This window comes from Orcinus orca, chromosome 5 (genome assembly GCF_937001465.1).
Source record: "Orcinus orca chromosome 5, mOrcOrc1.1, whole genome shotgun sequence".
Lineage (NCBI taxonomy): Eukaryota > Metazoa > Chordata > Mammalia > Artiodactyla > Delphinidae > Orcinus > Orcinus orca.
Genome location: NC_064563.1, coordinates 118,217,515 through 118,240,509, shown reverse-complemented (window position 1 = coordinate 118,240,509; position 22,995 = coordinate 118,217,515). Strand labels below are relative to the sequence as shown.

At 35.6% G+C, this 22,995-nt stretch overlaps 1 protein-coding gene across 9 annotated transcripts in view; it reads left to right on the top strand.

The window, feature by feature from the left end:
* ROBO2 (roundabout guidance receptor 2) overlaps positions 1 to 22,995 on the top strand; it is a 1,654,833-nt gene that overhangs the window by 1,616,459 nt on the left and 15,379 nt on the right. For 8 of the 9 annotated variants that reach the window (XM_049710547.1, XM_049710548.1, XM_049710544.1 and 5 more), the window contains 2 exons: positions 8,426 to 8,686; positions 12,901 to 13,106. In XM_049710547.1, coding sequence (XP_049566504.1) covers positions 8,426 to 8,686; positions 12,901 to 13,106 — 467 coding nt within the window. The remainder of the gene's footprint in view (positions 1 to 8,425; positions 8,687 to 12,900; positions 13,107 to 22,995) is intronic. The other variant, XM_049710546.1, reaches the window with a different exon arrangement.

Below are 22,995 nucleotides of genomic sequence, written 5' to 3'. Positions count from 1 at the left end.
AGAGGCACTCCTGAGAAGGGCTGAAAAGGAAATTAAAATAACCTTCTTCATCATCCCTCGCATTTCTCTAATGACTTGATGTCTGGCCATAGCAGGGCGCCCACTGTTGAGCTCCATCACAATGGGATAATTGTAGGGATCTGGCCAGTGGGTAGGACTTTAATCATCAGCTTTGATGGGAATTTAGGGGTCCAAACAATAAAGGAGGTTCAAGCCAATGCACACTCTGTAACAAAACCTTTTAAGTTAGAAAATTTCCTTTAAGAGTTTTAAGTTAAGTGACCAGCTTCCTTATTCTTTCCCAAACATCTCACAAGAATTAGTTTGTTTTCCTCTGTTAGTTTAAGTGTTAATTGATTTTGAAGTAGAAAGACATTGATACTGTTTATTTTTTAATCCAAAAAAAATAGCTAGTCAGAAGAAACATAGTCTCTTTTTCTATTTTAATAATTCTAAGTGCTCTGTCTTCCTAACAATTTCCAGGTCACCCATTGCTTTTGACTGAAACTGAAAAATGCAGAATAGAGGCAGCTTTTTATTCCAAGTTTTCCTTTATTTAGAAGTATTTAGGTATTAAAATATCTCAGTTTATTTAAATAATGGTTTTATTTCTTACCTTGTTTTACATAAAGATCACATGCACATGCTTATAATTTTTTCTCCATCTCCTTTTTTCTTACATAATTGCTGTCTTTGAGGTCTCCAGATTAATTTTCCTAACTAGAACTTCCTTTATCACATTTGCTTCCGAAAAAAGATTCCATTTGCTTTTTCTTTCAGTTACCTAATATATATACACATATACTCTATATATTCATTATATACACAGATAGATAGATAGATGGGCATGCATATATATAAATAAGCATACCTCCGTATTTTTTCTCTATATCTTTCTTTCCCTCCAAAGGGCTTCATTTGCTTTTGTGAGATTGTAATTCCCATATATATGCATGTCATTTTTATTGTACTTTTGTTAAAACGTTCACACCTGAAATAGGAAGTTAAAAGTATACCTTCTTTCTCTGACTTTTTTAAAAACAAAATTTTGCCCATGATCTTATGTAATACATATCAATAATAAAATATGTTAGTGTCACACAATTCCTAGGCAGGGAAGCAGGGAACAGAGGTGTGTATTTCACAAGAAAATATTATTACAGGGCTTAGAAAAATGCATTTTAAAGGCTGTAATTAGAAAATAAGAAAATAGAACTTGTAAACTGGGGAGAGAAAAGTAGTGTTGTTAAACATTTATAAACATAAAGTCTTGAACTCAGATAGCGTAAATATTGTAGGTAATTTGGAATCTTGATTAGTAGATTTGAGATGACGATGACTTTGTCCATCTCTTGTTATCTTATTAATATTTTTGTATTTTCCAATGTGAAAACCTTATAATACTGAAAAAAGATTTTTAAATATTTTCTATATTTATACTCTGCTCTTCATGATATTAACTTTGAGCTTTTTTTTTTTTTTTTTTTTTTTTTTGCGGTATGCGGGCCTCTCACTGTTGTGGCCTCTCCTGTTGCGGAGCACAGGCTCCGGACACGCAGGCTCAGCAGCCATGGCTCACGGGAGCAGCCGCTCCGCGGCATGTGGGATCCTCCTGGACGGCACGAACCCGCATGCCCGCGTCCCCTGCATCGGCCGGCGGGCTCTCAACCACTGCGCCACCAGGGAAGCCCTAACTTTGAGCTGTTATAGAATAGTTTATATGCCTTGATTTGAAACTTATGCAAATTTAAAGTTTTCTTGAAATATAAACAAAAAACTTTAGAAGTCACCTGTTTTTAATAATTTTTATTTCTAACAAACAAGGATTCAGCAATTTTACTTCTTATGGTGATATGTAGATTTTGTTTTTGTTGTTTTAGTATATCATAATAGAGACCTTATTCAACATACATTTTTTTTTAAGAACTGTTAAGCCCAGTGCCAGAAAGGAAAGCAAAAGAGATGAAAGAAACAAAAACACAATTAATAAGGAGGATGTGATCCCTGATTTAGGAAACTCACAGAATTCAGAGGTAGAGAGCAGAAACCACACACACACACACACACACACACACACAATTTTGTATGGCAAGCCCTAGCTAAGCAATGTGTACAAAATAATAACTTGCATACAGAAAGGGATAACCATGTATGCCAGATAAGGCTGGGGCAAGCATATAGAAGTTGAGTTTTGAGGTGAATCTTAAATCACTTATTCACAAATAATAGGACCCAGAGTTGGGTGTCTATTGGGTGCCAGGCTCTGAGCCAGAAGCAAAAAGGACAAAGATAATGAGAAGTGGTCCCTAACATAAAGTAACCTCCACATCAGAATAGATTTCTAACCAATGAGTACAACAAAACGTTACTAATGTCACTATTTGCCGTGCAGATGGAGAGAAATTTTCCTAGCCAAAGGCAAAAGATAGAAATAAAATGAAAGATGAGGAAAAAAAGGAATAGTCCCATTAGTTTTCCTTTAGTACTTCCTACTCTTCCTTTGAAACCCCACCCTATTCTAGTTAAGGTTACTTACCTTTCCTTTATTTGTCATTATTCCTTAAACTTACTTCTCTATTGTAATACTCATCACATTGCATTCTACTTGCTTGTCTATATCTTTCTGCCATATGAGGTTTGTTGAGCTTGAAACATGCACAGGATAGAAGATAATTTGAGAAGGTGTCGTGAGGCCAGTTGTGAAGTCTTGTATGTCTTATAGGAATTCTGATCTTTGGGTATAGAAGATGGATTGGAGGACATGAGGCTAGGGCAGGTAGATAATGTATGGGATATTGCAGCAGAATGGCCAATACTACGAAAATGATAAGAGAATAAAATAAGGCAATGGCAGCAGGATGGAGAGAGAGGGATAGATTTTAGAAATGTATCTAGCCCAGAATAATCACAATCTTGAAAAGATTGTCTTTTGCTTTTTATCACAATGTTTAATATTGTTTCTAAGAGCTTAGATATCATCAATTTTCTTTCTTGGCCTTTCTTGAGCTATTTTCCCCCCACAATACTAAATATCAAATGTTATCAAATCATTGTCCTAATAGACAATGATTTGTTAATTCAGTACTATATCAACAATGGTAAATGTTCTCTCTCATCAATATGCCTCTCTCAGCTAGACGAAAATGTATCAAAATGTTTGTTCTTAGCTATAAATATAATGTATTTTAATGTAATCATATGATGCTAGGAAGAATTCAGTAGTAATTCAATAGAAAACTAATGCTTTGTTTTGCTATTGCAATTAGAAATTGGCAGGCTTTTGTGGTTGTTGAACTTTATTGTATTTTTATTAGTAGTTTGGTGTTTGTATCTGGCCTTTCACAAGTTAGTTCACATGCAACATTGATTTGTTGCCATCCTGCTTATTATTCACCAGGCAAGACAGATAATATGATGCCTCATATTTCACTGACAGGAAGTCAAAGAACAAAAGCTCCTCTAGGAAAGGTTGGCCGAAAGACCTTTGGATTGGCATTAGAATCGTTTTCACAGTCTTTTTTAGGTTACTGCAAGAAAAAGTTGAATTTTCATTGCTCAAATAAGATATACATCTGTAAATATGAAGGAAACTCTAAAACCAGAACTATGCTTTGCATAACATTCATAGAGTCATCTATTACTTTCTTGCCCTTCTTCAGAAACTGCACAAAACCTAAGTATCTGTTGTTCTGGAATGAATTAAGACATGAATACCTCAGAGGTTATGCACAGTTGTCCCCATTGTATGCTTTGCACCGTATCCCAGATTTCTTTGACCTTTTCTCTCATGTTCTTCGCCTAGACTTTCTTTTATCCCCCTCTCTCTATTTTCCACTTCTTGCACAAACGACTGAGATGAATCCATGGATTTTTCTTAGTTTTGCTTCTGTTCCACAGGGGGACAGAGTTTGCTCACTACTGTTCTAGATTTTCTTTGTAGAAAAGACTTGGCAGAATTGATGATAAACACCCATTCTAGTTAAATGGAATAGCAATTAGAATATTTTTTAGTCATTTAGTACATTATGCAATGTAATTGTATAATGTTAAAACTCATATTTTATGGTAGACTCTCCTTTGCCTGATGGTATTTGAATAATAAAAAAATGAGTTGAGTGAAACTAATTACAATTTTTTATATTACCTTAATACATGATATATGTACCATTACTTACTCATTTTCTTATGTTCTATATGTATTTTCATTCCATATGTGTGTTCCCTTTGAATTATTTGAAATAAGCATAGTTTACTACTTATGAAGTAGGGAAATTTTAGGAGATAATTCCCTACTTCCATTTGAAAGATTGAATATATAAATGTTCTTTCTTTGTTCAAAGGTACGACATCCCTGACAATAGTCTATGTAAGCAAGGAAAGTACATGTACTAGTTTATAGAATAAAATTGTGCTATTTTGTAACAAGTTTATGAAATAAATTTAATTATAACTATTGATGAAGTATAACAGGATGCACATTCCATATTGAAAATGGGCAGTTTTTTAAAAAAAATTAGGCTACTTATACATATTTTTGTTTGACTTAATAATATAGCATTTAAAGTTAAGTAAGTTAAGGAAAGAAACCTAAGCATTCTTAATAATGAAGCAGTTTGTGAGTTTTCATTTCAAATCAATAAATATGCTTATCATATACTATTTTTAAGGTATTACATCAGATGTGGCCAAACAGGAATAGTTCAATGTCATTATGTTAATGTAGCTTAAATCCACTTGAGGAAAAAATACTATTAACATGTGAAAGGTTAAATACTAAAATAAGTTGGACAACAGTTACAGAAATCAACATTGGAAATGGCAGAAGACAGTGTATAATCAATTTTCAAGTAAATATGCAAAAATATTATCAGTGCAAGTTCAGAAGAGTTATATATCAGTGCTACTTGGCCTCATCAGGGAAATCTTTATAAAAGATATGGGATTTAGCCTGTAGCTTGAAGGATTTGTAAGAGTAAGCTAGGTGAAATTGGAGGAGTCTAGCTTATTTGAAATAAGTTGAATTCTTTAAACTAATGCACCAGGGTGGAAAAGTACAAAGAAAGGAGGAAACAAACCAATTTCTTTTGAGCAGGAGATTCTTGTTGAGAAACTGAAGAAAACATCTGAAAAGGTAGGTTGAGGCTTTGACACATTTAATGGACAGAACAGAGTAAAGTGAAGTGAATGTTTTATTCCAAGAGTTCTGATGTTTTCATAGACAGAAAGTGTAAGTGATGTGCAAGATTGATGAGAAGATGGGGAAAATTAAAAGCAATAAATCCAACTGGGATAGTCGTTATGAAATTTTACACCACAGACTCTTATCTTCGAATGAAATCTAACTGTGATCTCCAACATAAAAAACATTAAAAATACCATCGTTTTAGAGCAATATATTTTCTCGGATCATACTGGTACTTATATAGCCAAGAAATGGGAATACAAGTTTAACCGTTGATATTTTCTAATATATAAAAGTGGTTATTTGTAACACACTAAAGTGTGCCTGATACTAAAATGTAAAAGACATTTCAGAAGAGATATTATCAGATTATACAGGGCTTCTGAAACAAAGTATTCAGTTTGCAACTCATCGAGGTAGAAGATTATTCAGGTACCCTCAACAAGAGATGAAAATTTAACAGCCAAAGATGTCATCACACTCTGTATAAAACCTCTCAGTGACTATCCATCACCCACAGGCAAAATTCCAAACTCTTTCTTGGGGCTGATGAAGCCCTTCATGATCTAGCACATACTCACCTCTCCTGCCTCATCTATAACCAACCTTCTCTATTTGCCAGCTGTTACCAGTTAGAAAGCTGAGTTCTTCAAATACTTTAAATTTTCTCTTCCTCTGGGCCCTCTCATGTGTTACCTAGAATATCCCCTTTTTCAGTGGTCGGCAGAGCCTCACCCAAGCCCCAAACTAATTTCAGCCTCCCTGCTTTATTCTTAAAATACTTGGTATCTTTGATTATTTGCTACCTATCAGTGTGCCCCACCGGATTTTATGCTCTATAAAAAGATCCAGTTACCTGACAACATGTTGGTCAAATCAAAGGATGATAACTTGAGGAGTTTTAAATAGACTTTATTTTTTTAGATCTGTTGTAGGTTAACAGCAAAACTGAGCAAAAAAATACATAATTTCCCAATTTCCCATGCCTCCACACATGCATAGCCTCTGCCACTATCAACATCTCCCACCAAAGTGGTACATTTGATAAACTGATGAAACTACATTGCCACATAATTATCACCCAACATTCATGGTTTACTTTATGGTTCACTCGTGGTGTCGTACATTCTGTGTGCCGATGTACAAAGAAAAACTGGATGAATGTATAATGACATGTATCCACCATTGTAGTATCATCCAGAGTAGTTTCACTGTTGTAAAAATCCTCTGTGCTCAGTCTGTTCATCCCTCCCTCCCCTTAACCTCTGGCAACCACTGATCTTTTTACTGTCTTCATAGTTTTGCCTTTTCCAAAATGTCATATAGTTGGAATCATACAGTATGTAGCCTTTTCAGGTTGGCTTCTTTCACTTGGGTAATATGCATTTAAGATTCCTCCATGTCTTATCATGGCTTGATCGTGCATTTCTTTTTAGCACTGAATAATAGTCCATTATCTGGATATGCCACGAGTTATTTACTCATTCACCTACTGAAAGACATCTTTGTTGCTTCGAAGTTTCACTAATTATAAACAAAGCTGCTATAAACATCCATGTATAGGCTTTTTGACAAATTCATTTTTAAACAGGATAATTGGAAAGACACTCCAGTGAAACTATTCAAGAATCATCTGGACATTTACAAATTAGTGTTTTGTAAGGGACATCAAGACTAGATATATATTTTTGTAATATTCATTCTATTTTCAATTTCTTTAATAGAAACCTTCTATATGCTAGATACTGTAATACGTGCTGGAAATGCAAAGTGGAGAATTACAGAGTTCTCGAGTTAAGGATCTCATAGAATAATGGGGAAAAAGAGACGTGAGACAAATAATTCCAGTATAACATGGGGAGTGCACAGTATAAGTATTATGGAGTTGTAATCAGTTCCATATGGTGGGAGCAGAGAAGGCTCACAAAACTGAGGACATTTGACTTGAACCTTGAAGGAGAAGCAGGAGCTCACAGTCACATGATTTGAGAGTAGTCATATACAGACCCAGAGATTAAAAAAACATAGAGTAGGCTGGTGTTGGGGAAATAATGGGAAATTAAGCTAGAATAATAGGCTGATGAGATGGGGAAGTATCTTTTTTTAGTCCTTGCTAATGGATTTGAACTTTTTCTTACATTAGCAATATCACTAATAATTTAAGCATAGGTGTGATGTGAATGAAGATTTTAGAAATATAATCCGATTGCCTGTATGGAAGATATAGAAGGGATGATGATGACATTCCAAGAGACTAGGAAAGCTAATGGGCTGGTTCATCTCAGAAGGAGATTGATCCGTGATCGTGGGAGTAGAGGTGAAGTGTAGAATAAAGACTTGGGGGATATTTAAGAGGTTGAATTTATAGGACAATTACATCTAATAAAATTGCTTATCTTATCCTTAAGTCTCCATTTAAAAGTGCATTGGGATCTATTTGATTTAAGAAAATAATAGCACAACAGAGAAGGTGTAAATAAAAATGCTACTGATTTTGTGTCACAATTAAAACATTTTGGATTAATTTTCTATGTTCCCTAACCAGAATCCCTAAAACATGCTGTTTTTAAAATTGTTGTTTTTCTTTTTAATATATATTTTATAGGATTAGGTTTTAAATGTCTGTTTCTATAGATTTGAGATGTTGAGATACAAGGAGACATCAGTTTCTAATGAAAAAATTAAGAAAATTAAGACAGTTGAAAGGCTATTGAATACATTTTGTAGCACAGAGTCTTAAAGGTTGACATGTCATATGGAATGAAAGGTTGGCATAGATCTAGAATAAGAGTAAATAAAATTATCAAACACTTCTTAGATGAATACTGGCATATTCTGTTGGTGCACAAGGATGAACAAGAGAAGAAAATAGTTAAATCTACAAGTACTAAATTCATTAATTGTCTTTAATTGGCAATTTGGTTTTTCTACATCAGTAACTTTGTTGGGAAGTTATTGCCTTTTGTAACTGTCGGGGTAACAATTAGCTAAAAAGATCTTTTAAGAATAAATTGAGATCTTGAGATAACCGTTGTACTTATGATTAGAAATTAGATAACAGCCAGGTGATTTACTATAATAGTGCCAACAACCAGAAATCAGGAGGAAATAAACTGGGAGAACATTTTAGATGCTACCGTGGTTGCCATTCATTGCCAGTGTATTTGTGTGTGTGTGTGTGTGTGTGTGTGTGTGTGCGCGCGCCTAAGTGTTAATGTGCTTTTTTTCCTCATTTAATTTCAGCTATGACAGTGATAGCTGGTGCCCACCATTACCAGTACAAACTTATTTACACCAGGGTATGGAAGATGAACTGGAAGAAGATGATGATCGTGTCCCAACACCTCCTGTCCGAGGCGTGGCTTCTTCCCCTGCCATTTCCTTTGGACAGCAGTCCACTGCAACTCTAACTCCCTCCCCACGGGAAGAGATGCAGCCCATGCTGCAGGCTCACCTGGATGAGTTGACAAGGGCCTATCAGTTTGATATAGCAAAGCAAACATGGTAAATATCCTCATGAGGTCAGGGGACCCATGCTTTCAACACATGGGTAGAGGAAACGTTCTTTCACATTAAATTCACAAGAGAGTCTCATTGAACCCTACAGCTGGGGTTAGAAATGCTTTTGTACAACTCCTTCATCATCCAGATAAGGAAATTGACTGAAGAAATGTTAAAGAATTTGACCAAAGTCACACAACTAATTAGCGTGAACTGGAGCAAGAATTCAGATCTGCTGAATTTCAGGCTCAAGTACTTTTGGCTACACCAGAATCTTTTCTAATTTACAGTTTAGCTTCAATTAGCTTATCCTTGAACTCACTTCCAACACCATAATGAAGGACTCTTTTTAGATTCTTCAAAGTGCCTGTGATTAATTCTGTATGTGTTTGTGAATATGTAAATGTAAGCTTCTGCAAATCACATATGGTCAGTGTCAGTTATTAAAAGACCTTCTTTGGGCTGAACTAAATGAGACAGAAAAGAAGAACAATGTTAGTAACAGTAAATGCACACACACACAAAAAAGCCCCTAGAATAAATTACAAATCCCAAATTCCTTTTTTTCTCATTGATCATAAACTTTCATAAGGTATAGATGGCAGCCTGCTGATGTATCCTGTGAAAAATATGACAGGAATACAAGTGGAACCAACTCTCACAATTCTGTGCAGTTATTTTTTCTTATTTTCTCTCCCTTCTCCCAAACAGTAACATATAAGTTTGACTCCTGAAAATGAAATCTCAGTAACATACCTCTGATTATCTTATGTTGATTTACGTCCTGTGCTTGAAGTTAAAGTTTTATGAAAGAACCTTAGCTTCTTTTTTGGTAGTTTTAGCTACTGGGATAAGCTGATAATGAGATGTCTTATTCTCAGTGTTAATGAACTATGTGTTTAAAAAATACAACTAAATATACAAAGAGATACTCAAACCAGGAATATCATTTAAAGCTTATTACAAACATAGGTTCTTTTTTTAGAACCAGAGGTTCTTGAACATTTTCTCAATCATCAGATGTTTTTCCAAAGGTCAAAGACATTTTACTGGTAAACAGTATTATTTTGCATCAGTCTGCTTTGTAAAATACAACTATTGAAGTTGAAGCCAGCTGCTTTAAGAGCCAGAGGATTTCTTTCAAGTTAATTAAATGAAGCCCTGCATATTAGTCCTATAAAGCACAGATTCTAGCTTGGAGGGTCTCAGCGCTGCCTGCGTTTTGGAATCATCTGGATAACCTGATGCATAGGCCCCAACCCCAGATATTCTGATTGCTTGGTCTGGGATTTGACTAGGGTCAGCCAAGGCTGGACCACTGCCACTGCCACTCCTTACTAGCTGTATGACAATGGGCAACTCGCTTAATGCTTCTGTGCTTCAGTCCCCCATTTGTAAAATATAATGGTAATAGGAATTGACTCATCTACAAAGTGAGAGGGCAGTCCCCCCAAGACCACCCTCACTTCTGACACTATGTACAAGTTTGGAGAGTCCCCAAGACTACCCCCAGGTTCAAGAATCGCTAGAAGGAGCCACAGAACTCACTGAAAGCTATTATACTTGAAGTTATAGCTTATTATAGTGAAAAGATTCAGATTAAAATCAGCCAAGAGGAGAAATGCGTGGGAGAAAGGCTAGGAAATTCCAAAGACGGACCTTCCATTTGTCCTCTCCCAGTGGAGTAGTGAAAAGCACAATTTCTCAGCAACTCAGTGTGACAATATGGGTCAACCAGGGAAACTCACATGAGCCTTGAGTTTCGGAGTCTTTATTGGGGGTCTGTCACATAGATGTGGTTGACTATCTGCATGGCTGACCAGGGTCTATGGCCCCTCCAGAGGGTGAGCTGATACCGTGTGACTCGAAGTTCCCTCCATAAATCATATAGTTAGACTTTCTGGAGGAGCCTCTGGCCTCCAAGTAAAGACATTTTATCAGACAGGATGTTCTAGAGCTTAAAGATTACCTCTCAGGAGTACAAGGCAAAAGTCTAACTTCTCTTTGGGCAAGGTCAAATTCTTTATTTCACACCATTGTTTTGGGGAGAATTAAATGAGTTTACACTTGTATAGTACTTAGTAAATTATCTAGCCACGTTATAGCTGTTATTATTCAGAGGGCTTGGGTTTTCACCTGAGTTGTTTATTGCTGTCTTTCCACTCTTAGAGCCCCACTTAGTGAGTGCTCTATAGACACTTGCTGAATGAGTGAACAAACTAGTTCTCGTCCACCTGCCCCAAGTACCCACAGAGCACACCCTGCTTCTCTCTCTGAGTATGCTTCTGTTAATCCAACAGTCCTCCGGAATGCCATGCTGACGCCCCGTGTAGGAGGTATGAGTCTTCATGTGCTCACACAGGACCTTGCCCTACTAGGATGGCAGTGCCAGCCCATCTGGGCTGCACATCGACATCACAGGAGGAGTATGTAAAAATAATAATTCCAGGCTTCACCTCCAGGGATTCTGTTCCTATTGACCCATGAAGTGCAGAACACAGTGCCTGTTACTAGAAGATACTTAAAAACGTTACGTACCCTTTTCCTGTTCATCTCCTCATTCTCCCGAATTCAAGGAATACACTTTCACCACTCAGTGTGTCTTGGTTCCATCAAGAGGTGTCACCAGTGCTGTAGGACTAGAGTGTTGGTCTGTTCGGTCCTTCTTAGGACCAAAGTGAAAATTATTAGACAAGAATGGCTCATGTATATAAATATCACTTTATATTCTCTTGCTCATGACTTGACTCACTCCATCCACTCTTCACAAACAGAATTTGAGGTTACACTTAGAGCAAGATGTTGCCATCAACACTCAAGATTTTCTGTGAAAGCATTAGTTAGGAAACTTCCTGACTTTCCAATGAATGAGCTGTGATGAATGCCAGGTAATAAATGGGACCTCAAATGCCTTATCTATTAAATTAAAGATGTGGGCCTGATGATATTGAGGTAGCTTCCAGAACTAATATCTTAGGTTTTTTAACATTAAAAGGTCTAGAATCTTGTTAATATTGGAGTTGGTTACAAGTTCAAGAATGCAGTTGGGAGAAGAATATTAAACAAATTCTGGAAAAATGAAATATTTTCCCCATAAATGCAAATATTAAAGAAAATCTTGTATCTTTAATTCAAAAACTAACCATAAAAATGCATAAATCGCCCTTAAATCCAGTGGTCTTTTAAGTATTTTCTATCAAGGCAAAAAAAACCCCCAAAAAACCAAATGTGTCAAAACATGCTATATTCCCTCTATAATGACAGTAACAAATAACAGACTTACTTTCCTTCAGCATTTTATGGTTTAGAAAAAACTCCTAAGTAGTCACCAAGCGAGCTGACTGGACTCTAGTGTCCAGCTCTGCATTTTACTAGCCATGTTATTTGAAACTTAAGTCACTTAAATTTGAACCTCCCTTTAAAAAATTCTGAAAGAGAGGTGATATATCAGTTCTATCTACTTCCCAAGGTTGCAATTAGAGTTACTCATTCATTGCAACTGGTTTATTTGGCATACCTACTGTTCTAAACACAGAGTGCTGAGATGAATCTTTTCTGCCTTTGAGGTGTTTAAGACTTTGGTGGCTAAGACAGATGCAAAAATATTAGCTAGAGCAAAAGTAGCCATTCCTCCCCAGTTTAACCTAAACTCGTTAAAGTGGAAACAATCACCCAGTCTGATTCCTGGGGGATCGTGCAGGAGGAAAGCCTCGTAGGGCAGCGAATGGGCCATGGTTGGAGGGAGAAGGTGTTGGTATTAGATTTTCATGTGACATCTTTTCCTCATAAGGGCCAGCAGGTGACGTGGGTTACACAGGCTGAGTAGAACTTTGACACAAAACTGGGAATGTAATTGTATTCTTTTTGGACCAAAAAATATCAGCTTTAAATAGATATGTGTGATGAATATTCCTATTCTCCTCTGGGTGATTTATTTGCACAAAAATGTTGGGTCTGTAGTCTTTTTCCTCTGTGTATCATCCCATAAATACCCATAGAAGAGTGTAATAGTCTATACTGTTGTTACTGTTTTGGCAAGTCATGTATACGTAGACCATTGTCTCTGCTGAAATGTAAGAAAGCATAGTAAGCTCCAGAATTAGTTAAAGGAAAGCAAGAAAACAAAATTAGTTACCACAGCAGGCTGTTTCATTCTAATTACAATTTTGTGGAACGCTAACCAGTACTTTTTTTTTTCCTTCCCTTGTGAATTCTAGGCATGTTCAAAGCAATAATCAACCTCCGCAGCCCCCGGTTCCACCATTAGGTTACATGTCCGGAGCTTTGATTTCCGATTTGGAAACAGATGTTCCAGATGATGATGCTGATGATGAAGAGGAAGCTTTAGAAATCCCCAGGCCCCTGAGAGCACTAGAACAGACGCCCGGATCCAGTACGGACAATCTAGACAGCTCTGTGACAGGTAATGGAACTGATTTAATAGGAATAAGTGACCCATTTGTAATATTAAAATGCATCGAAAGTCAAATACTTTCTTATGTAAGATTTATTCCACTCCATCTATTTCTTTAACATTTTTAATATGTTAATATTAAACACAAAATTCAAAAAGGATTTGGAAATACTTTTGCTTCGCTGCAAAAATGATAAGAAAAATTCATGAATTTTAAAAAGCTTTAAGACATGAAAGAAAACTCAGTTATATCCAGGGCTTTCATGAAAAGTTCACTCTACTGGGGAAACAAGTCTGTTACGTAAAAAACCTTGACTTTTAAAAATGATATATTTTGTATATCAGGAGCAACATACAAAGTGAATGCAATCTTAAAACGCTTCTTGATATTTCACTCCGTAAAATCATTCACTGATGAAAATAAGCAGCTCTTCAGAATAAGGCTCTCTAAGGTTGCACAAGGTATTATTTTTAGAGTGGAGAAAATGTATAGCGAGATAAACGATACATTTATGCATTTCATATTGTTGATCCAATAATTGCTTCTCTCCCAAGAAATAGTTATTTTTGCTGTTTACCCCTTTGACTTCCTCTGGCCTCCTTCACCAAGTGAAAGGCTGCAACTCGTATCCTCCTAGGATGATCCCAGGACTGCCACCTATTTCCAAGGATTTAAATTTAGCAAATTGTATTTAAAAAAACTTAAATCCTAATGTGTACACAGTGACTGTGGAGAAAAGTAAAAATTCAGTCTTTCTATTCAAGTAGGTATCCCTTCTTTGATACACACACGCAAATGCCTCTTACGTGACTATAAAGATATAAGTGCTACAAATGTGTTGCCCATGCATGTCCTATCCTTGAGTCTTCTCTGTATGCCACCCATTTCTATATTTACCTTCATGACACTCTTCATTCTAGGAGTGCATTTTACCACAGTCCCATTTAATTCATTTTTCCTCCAACGGCTTCTTAATTTGCACACATTTCACACTGTGTGCTATAGTTCAAAAACACTGATGGAAATTCCTTTATGAAAGTGATGGAGAAGCATGAGTACCTACATGTTTCCTCTGCACGACTTCCTGAATTACACAATGTCATGCACAAGCCTACACTTTTCAGGTTTTCTTTTTACCTGGGGGCTGTCTGCATGCCGAGCTAATTAAGATTTAAGAAGTGCAGATAAACTGCTGTGATTTGAAATCCAGATCCGACTGAAGGTGGCAGAGCAAAAGTTTAAATCTTTGAATGCAGAGAGCTAACTTATTACTTCACTATTATGTTAAGCCCCTTTGCCTGAATTTCTAGCATAATCTCCTTCAGGGTAGAATCTGCATAGTTTTGCATGTCTCGCTGCTGATACTGAACTCTTTTCTATTAGGAATGCAGTAAAAATTGCAATGATAAAAGTCAGCCAGAGCCTATGTAGTTCTTTTCTTAAATATTATAATGTCAAAGATGATAAATATACCTATAAATCAGGAGAAGGCCATTTTGAACTTTTACATGCTCACCTGTTAATAACATGTTTCACTGTTAATATGACTGCAGTTAAAGACAATCTGAATTTCCCCTTGTAGCTGGTATAATGTTCATTCCAAATGAAGCTTTTATTGGTAAGAAAAAGTCTGTTTTCCTACTTAAATTCGGTGCTTAATTACTGCCATATATAAAAACCTCAAGGTGTTTAGGTATGCATTCCACAATGAATTTATCCTATGAATAATATCTCTCCTTAGTTAGTAAAAGAAGTTGCACTCTATACCAAAGGAGCCAAGCAGGAAACTTTTTTCTTTTTTTTTGGGGGGGGGGATTTACAATAACTTTGTGGGGAAGGTATGATCAAAGATTTAATTTGCTTTCTAGGGTGTAAGTGTAATTTAAAGTAAATAAAAGTTAAAAATAAAAGTAAATATAGTTTTTCAGAAAAAGGATGTGTGTGTAGGGAGGGACTGTGTGTACAGAAGAGTGTGCGTGTCTGAAAGTATAGCCTGGGTTTGTGATTATGTGTAAGGTGTGTGTGTGTGAGTGTACGTAGGAGTATGTATATGAGCATACATAGGACGTTGAGTGCAGTAGAGCATGTGTGCATGTGTGTATGTGTACCTGGGGGTGGCCCTGAGATGCATGTGTGTATGGACCAAATGCTACAGAAACCAACATGCTAATGAATATTGCTCTAACGTGTTTATGTTTTCTTCAGACACTCAAGGCTAGTTTAATGGTGCTAAATGAGGTGGGCAATAAAACAGAGGCTATTTCCATTGGCTTTGTATGTTTTTAAGATGGTAAGTGCCCACGGAGAGGATTCTGATTTTTCCTCAAATTACCTTGAATTCTAAATTTGTGTGTGGTGTGAGTAAATTAGTCATCACTTTCATCTGAATTCTCTATTTTCATTTTCATGAAACTAATGACCATTTTTTTATGAAATAGAACTAACAGTTACGTACCAGTCCTTGAAACTCTAAAGCCAACCAGAACGAAAGCCCAGCAATAACACAAAGATGGGCTAATAAGACTGTATATAAAATTATTTAGAATTTTACTTCTGAAATATGTTGCATTCCAACAGCTGCCACATTAAGGAATATCAGCAGTTAACAAGGTACAGAGCCTATTTTTGTAAAGAAATAAATATATTATTTTCAAATGTTTTCGGAACAACTAAGTAATTTATGAGGGCCTTTAAATTTTTTTAAATAATGCTTCATGAATGGAAAAGGCCAAGAAGAGAGGAAAGTATCAGTAATTCTATAACCCATAGTCTCAGTGGCTTAGTCTGGTTGGGTAGTTATAACAAAATATCATAGACTAGGTGGCTTAAAGCACAAACAGTGGAAAGCTGACAAGTCCAAGATCAAGGTGTGGGCAGACTGGGTTTCTGGTGGGAGCCCTCTTCTTGGCTTACAGGAAGCCATCTTCTCACTGTGTCTTCACATGGCAGAGAAGGAAGCAAGCTCTCTGATCTCCTTTTATAAGGTCCCTAATCCCACCTTCATGACCTCACCCTCATGACCTCATCTAAACCTAATTTCCTCCCAAAAGCTCCACCTCAAAATACCATAACGTTATGGGTTAGAGCTTCAGCCTATGAATTTTAGGGGGATGTCAACATTCAGTCCATAACATTCAGGCGTGGAAAATGTATTTGAAAATCTGTTATTTATTGATTTCCACAACAAATATTTATTGAAAGTCTATTCCTTCCAGCCACTTGGCTAGGAATTTAGATTTGGTAATAATAGTAATAATAACAACAACAACAACAACTTGCACATATATAGCCCTTTGTACACCCAAGGCACTCTTCTAAACAGTTGCCTGTTTTCATGTATGAGTGGCTTAGTGAGCTAAGAATGCTTCTTACATTTTTAAAGGGTTGTAAGAAAACAAGAAACAAACAAAAAGAAAAAATAAATGACAGACAGCAAAGCCTAAAATATTCAGTATATGGCACTTTGCAGGAGAAGTTTGCTGATCCCTGTTCTAAGGTTTTAACATGTATTAACTCATTTAATTGTCACAACCCTATTTTTATTCTCATTTTATAGATAAGGAAATTGAGGCACAGAGGGGTTTAAAGACTTTCTTTAAGATCACCCACCTGATAAGTGGCAGAAGAATGTTCAAAATCAATCAGCCTTACCCCAAAGACCAGTTGTCATGATCCCTGCTCTGGAAATGCTCAACTGTTTTCTCATCTTTGGATTTAGCATATTTAAGAGGAAAATGATTTCCTGGTCTGTTCTTCTCTCTCCCTTTCTGTGCATGTGCATGTATACATATATGAATAAATATATATTTATACAAATACAACACATTATTTTATCTCTGGAAACATTCATTTTTACCCCTTATACACTTAATAAGATCAAAAATATTAAATTTTTAGATGTAACTTTTATTATTTGTTTTTTTCATATTTCATTCTATATTCAGTTATAATGACTCATGCCAACAAAATTCAACTCTCATAGGGAGTCACATTTTTATAATTTTATTTTAATTTATACTTACAGTTTAAACCTACTTGGTTGTAATAAAGTACAAACAATGTTCTGATTACAGCACATCACACTCTTTTTTGTCTAGAAAGTAAACATACAGGATTGTTTCAGTCTTCAGGAATATGCTTGTAATATTTCCTTCTAAATGCCAAACCCACCACTTTTGAGTAACAGGTTGGGGGAAACCTTTAATACTTTTTTCTTTGACTTCCATGGTGGGAGTCAAGGGTGAGTGTTTCCTGTATTTAATGACTCCAGGACAGGGAAAAAAAACAAAAAACAAAAAAAACAAAAAAAAACAGAAGGCAATAGGAGAGAGGGCAGGAGAAAAATGTCCTGAACATGGAGTCAAGATTCTAACTGCCTCAGTGATCACAAAAAGTAACACTGAGAGTGAGTGCTGTTAAATGAAACAAATAAAAGTTTCCTTGACTGCTGAACCCCACGTAAATACCCTGGTTGAAAGGAAATAGGGGCTCTATATTTTCTGTATTTTATGTCTTTGGAGGTTTTTGCTGGAAGTCCCAAAGCAGATTATTTTGAAAACAGTAAAACCTGGCAGCCTCACCACCTTACTTGACCACACAGCTTTTAAAGAATTGGCCACTTAAAAGCATGACCTGATTTCTTGCTTTTGTTGCAAAAATTTAAGGAAAATATTTTTGTAATAAGGAAATTTCAGAGGTAATGCTAAAAATCACTAAATAATTTTCTTAGACATTCTCCACAGCTCTGATTTATTTAAAAAGAAATTAAATACTTCAAAATTTAACAGATAAACGTGGAATATCATATATTCAATTTTTATCTGAGTAGAACAAATTAGCAGGTGTCATAGGTCACAAGGAAGAGATTTTTTAATTTCTTATTTTGCTTTCCCTTTTATATTACACATTCCTTTCTCTCTGAGGAATGTAAGTGAATTGTTGTGCATTCAATATGTTTGAGTGAAAGAACTTCTAAATATTAGAAATGTTCTTCTACATCTAGGCAGAGGTCAATATTTGGATTGATTTGTCCAAAGACACTTAGAGCTGAAGATTTTATTTAACAGATAGTTAGACAGATTGCACTTAATAGGAAGAGCTCCTGTATTAAATATTGGCTGAAAAAATGGGGGACAGCCAGTTTTTGTATCTCATAAAAATGGTAATGCAACAATTAGCAGGGTCATATTATAAAGCATACACTTTAGCTTAATGGGTCTAAGGATGAGCATCTATCAGCAAGGAAGGATTTAGCATAAAACAACATGTAAATGAATTGATGACTGATCATAAATTAATTTTAGTGCTGAAGACATAATGGAGATACAGCAAGATACCACTTTATCATGGTATTTTACTGCTCAGTACCATTTTGCAACAGCTTAATGTCCTATCTGCAGTTCTTCCTTAACAGCTTGAATACATTTGAGATTTTTTTGGCCTTTCAGCAATTTTTAAACCTGAGAAATTTGGAAAGATGGAAGATGCAAACACAAATAAATCTGGCTATGTTACACAAATTCATTTTTCATTAAATGTTTAAATATGTATAGATTATGTTTGTGTCTATAACATGTCAAATTGGCATGGATTGCTTGTAATTTGTGAAGAATCTCTACCTTCGCTGTTTTACCTAGTTTTGGTTTCAACTTTCGTGGTTATGTTTACATTTATGAAAGAAAGCCAGTTATCACAAAAATGGCTTACTTTCTAATTGATGAATCACTGTTTTTCTTTTCTTATAATCATTGTCTTTTTTTGGTAATAGTTTACATAAATCTTCAGATAATCTTTGATGTTTAAATATAAAGAAAAAGAAAGAATGGTAGCCACAGAGAGATGAAATCAGAAATCATGAAATAAATTTTAACAATTTTACACTATGGAAGAAATTTAATATATGTTATATACTTTTTTACTCATGGTGTATTGCCAATTTTCCTTAAAAATATTTCCCGCAAATGTAGCCATTCCGTATATCATAAGTACTCCATATCTCAAATAGAGAGAATGGGTTGTCAAACATAAAGACAGAGGAGCAAAGAGGGAAAGAAATTTTTTTTCCTTCTGTTTGTTTCCTTCTTGCCCTCCATTTTGAAGGCAAACTCAACTATATTAAGCTGAAGGCACTTGGCCCTCTTTAGTTTGTGGTGATGAGGTTTCCTATTGCCCATTATGGGCAAATCACTATGGCACACATCTCTTCAACTCTAAAGTGATCTATCTAGTTTCTTTGCTCTTACAGAGAGTGGTGAAAAAAGAATATCTTTCTATATTGACCAACACCCACTTGAAGCCATGCCATTCATCCATGCTACCCTCTCTTCCCAGGGAAGGGAAAAAAAGCATCAGAGAAAACTTCGTGAATAACTGGAATTTCTGAGTAATAGTCAGGAGGATTAATGATTGAGATAAAGTCAGAGCAAAGACCCAAAGGCCGGAAAATAGTTGATTTGTTTAGGAATTGGCAAATCTGTATGTGGAAATCCTCATATGAAGGGCTAGTTACATCACTGCTTTCCCCATTGTCCAAGTAATCAACAGGAGTTGACTGACCTTATATTCCTTATTTAATCAATGTTCTGGGAGTTATTTTGAGTATGTTCTTTCTGTAACTAAAGTAAGGCCATTGCTAGGAAATTACACATGGAATAGAATCCCATGTAGAATTTATACTGAATAATGAAAATATCGAAGGCATTTAATTCATTATGCCAATGTTCATTGAATTTTTACTGGGAAATGTCCCTGTACATGAGGTATTAAAATGAATAATAAATAGTTCCTAATCTCCAGAGTTCCACTGTCTGGAAGAGAAAACATATATGCAACAAACACTAGTTTGTAGAGATATGATATGCTACCATATGCATACTATTTGAAAAACACAAGAGGTAGAGAAATGATTCTCTCTAAGACAGGGTTGAAGACGAAGTGGAGTCAGGGTGATAAAAGAGATGATATTGATTTGGACTTTGAAGTTAGGCACTGGGCAATACAGTTAGTAACAATCTAGAGGTGTGTCAAAGGAATGAGAGGCAATGGGGCTGAACTGGCTATTAGAGGGAATGGGACTGGAAAGGTAGGCTGGGCTATATATTGAAGAATCTCAAATACCTCAGTCAGTGTTTAAATGTATTGGCAAACTAGGTAAGGCTTTGAATGGAAAGACAGAATTATGTGATAAATGTCCCAGAAAAAGTGATTCATATGACAAGGAGGAAGATAGAAGGAACCAGAAGGAAATCAGTTAGGAGGAGCTTAGGAATGAAACTGGAGATGTAGAAAAGGAGATGCTTGTTTGGAGAGTGAGTTTCAAATAGCCGGCACAGATTTATTTGCAGATTTCAGCAGACATGTAGAAATACAGAAAACAGGACATAGAAGGGACCAAAACTGAGCTTTCCCATGTTTCCAAAGTATCCTCAGTTCTAGGGTTTCATATTCTTTTGTGATCACTGGCTGAATCACTTTGATGTTTTTCTTATCTACTGTAGCATTATATTGCAAAACTGATTGCATCATTTCTCCTTTCATTTTGGGCTGCTGGTCCTCGACTTGTGATTATTAACTCAGAAATGGTTCTCTCAGAGGAGGCTCAGTTGCTGGTGTTATCTTGGCTTCCTTGCAGTGGCCTGTGTCAAGGGAATTTGTTTGGAAAGTAAAAAGTGTATCTCCATGCTTTTGGCAAATAGAATCAAAACTCTTTCTTTTTCTGCTACACTTAGCACCCTTTTAACTTCTCTGATCCTTCTAACCCCTCCAGTGTCTGTTTTCTCTGTCTTGAAAGTGCATAAACCCGTGTTATTGAATCCTGGCACCTGAACTAAAAGTACAAACACTTTATCGTGGCAACACTTCTAACTCTACTGCTGTCTCTTAAATATTGGAGTAAAGGGGGAAGAAAATCTATGGCACTTAACTTTAGTCTCTTTGATGTGAATACGTGTTTGTTTTATTCTGGAATATTAAATTAGCTTCCTATAAATACTTTGTGCCTCTCTTTTTAAAAATTTGGGATAAGCAACACTTGGTATTTTTATTGTGTCATACTCTAATGGTACAACAACCTAAATAAATACTGTAATGTTAATTGTTTTAAGTAATAGATCGTCTCAGTGTGCTTTGGTCTAAAAAAAAAAAGGATAAAAGTGTAAATGACTTGCTAAAAATTAAGAATAAGCATTATTTCTCAATATCATCATATTTTGCAGCTCTTTACGCATAAAGCTGTGATTCTTTTCCTCTATTGCCATGTTGCACTTTGCAGAAAAATCCATGTTAATGTCAGTGGTATTCTTTATAATGATTAATTTTCTAAAATAAAGGTTAGTATTAAAGAGAAAACTGGAGGTCTTAAAGTAATTGAAAAACAAAGAAATCATACTAAGCTTTGAAAAAAATAGAACTTTTCAAAAATAAATTTTTTGTTATATTCTAAGTCTATTTGCTCTGGTATTATTCATACATTTTTGATTATTAGTGTTTGTTATTTCCTGAGCAATTACATTTTTATTTTAAATTCTTGAAATAATTCTAGCCCTTCTGCAGTATGTGAGTGTAGATTTCATGACAATTATCACTAGTCTGCATTAAATTCAAAATATATTCACACTATTTGTTCAACTGAGTTCTTGATAAGTTGACTTTAAACACACTATAATTTATTTCAGTAAAAATGTTTTTCTCTGAAGTCTAGGCCTTAAAATATACATAGCAATTCTCTTTTAGAAAATAATAGTGTAACAATTTAAACAAGGTAAGAACGGAATCATACAGAGCATGTTTTGTTCATGTGTTGAAAACAGATACATGTCTTAAATGAGCTTAATTCTTCTGCACTAGAAATGTTTAAAACATGGATGATGCTTGCACATGGCTAAAGAAGTCTTGATGAAACCCGATTTACCTCAAGGAAGAGTGAGGAGTGAAGGCTTTTGTTCATTAGTATAGTTATGTACAAGCAGATGAGCTATCCAATATATACAACTCACTAGACGACTACATTTGTTTTTAGGTTCAATGGTAAATGGATGGGGCTCTGCATCTGATGAGGACCGTAACTTTTCTAGTCATAGATCTAGTGTAGGTAGCTCCTCAGATGGCTCCATCTTTGCCAGCGGCAGTTTTGCACAAGCACTGGTGGCAGCAGCAGATAAAGCTGGTTTTAGGCTGGATGGAACCAGCCTTACAAGAACAGGTTGGTAGACTGAGTCAACACTCTTTGCATGAGAGAATCTTGTCCTTGGACACTGAGCTATTTATCTTCTGTTCTTTCTCCTCAGTGAGTCTGACTGCAGGGTTTTCTTTAATATGCATGAACACAGTTTGGGTGCTCAGTTATCAGACAGAACTCTCTTCTGATGCCCCCTTTGCAGAGCCAAGAATAGGCTCCTACTCACCACCTTCCATCCTTTGTTCCCCTTTCCCTTCATGGTTCTGCTGATTAATTGGAATATGCTTCCTTCTTATACTACAGCAAAGCTGCAACTCAGATTGCCATTAAATTTTCAATAATTCGCACTTTGCAAAATTCTCACACAATCAATAATGTACCCAGTGATTAAAATTATTCAGCTTTTATCTCCATTACTTTCCTTTGCCCCATTTCTTTCTGCAAATGCATTTTCTGGGAAGGTTTTCTCAGCATGGGGTGAATGGGTCTGAAGCTGTCAGTCTAACAGTTCAAATGGCTGATGGTCTTATTAGTTGTTTGGCTGTTAAGATTTTAATCCAATAATTTATTATTTGTTTTAAAGGATGCTAATTAAAAATACACCCACTGCATTTGCAAGTTAGATAAAATGATGACTACTTGTATGTTGCTCTTTATCACAATCTAATTTTGGTTTCTGAAATTAATAAATAATAATAATATAAAAGACCAAATATGTAATT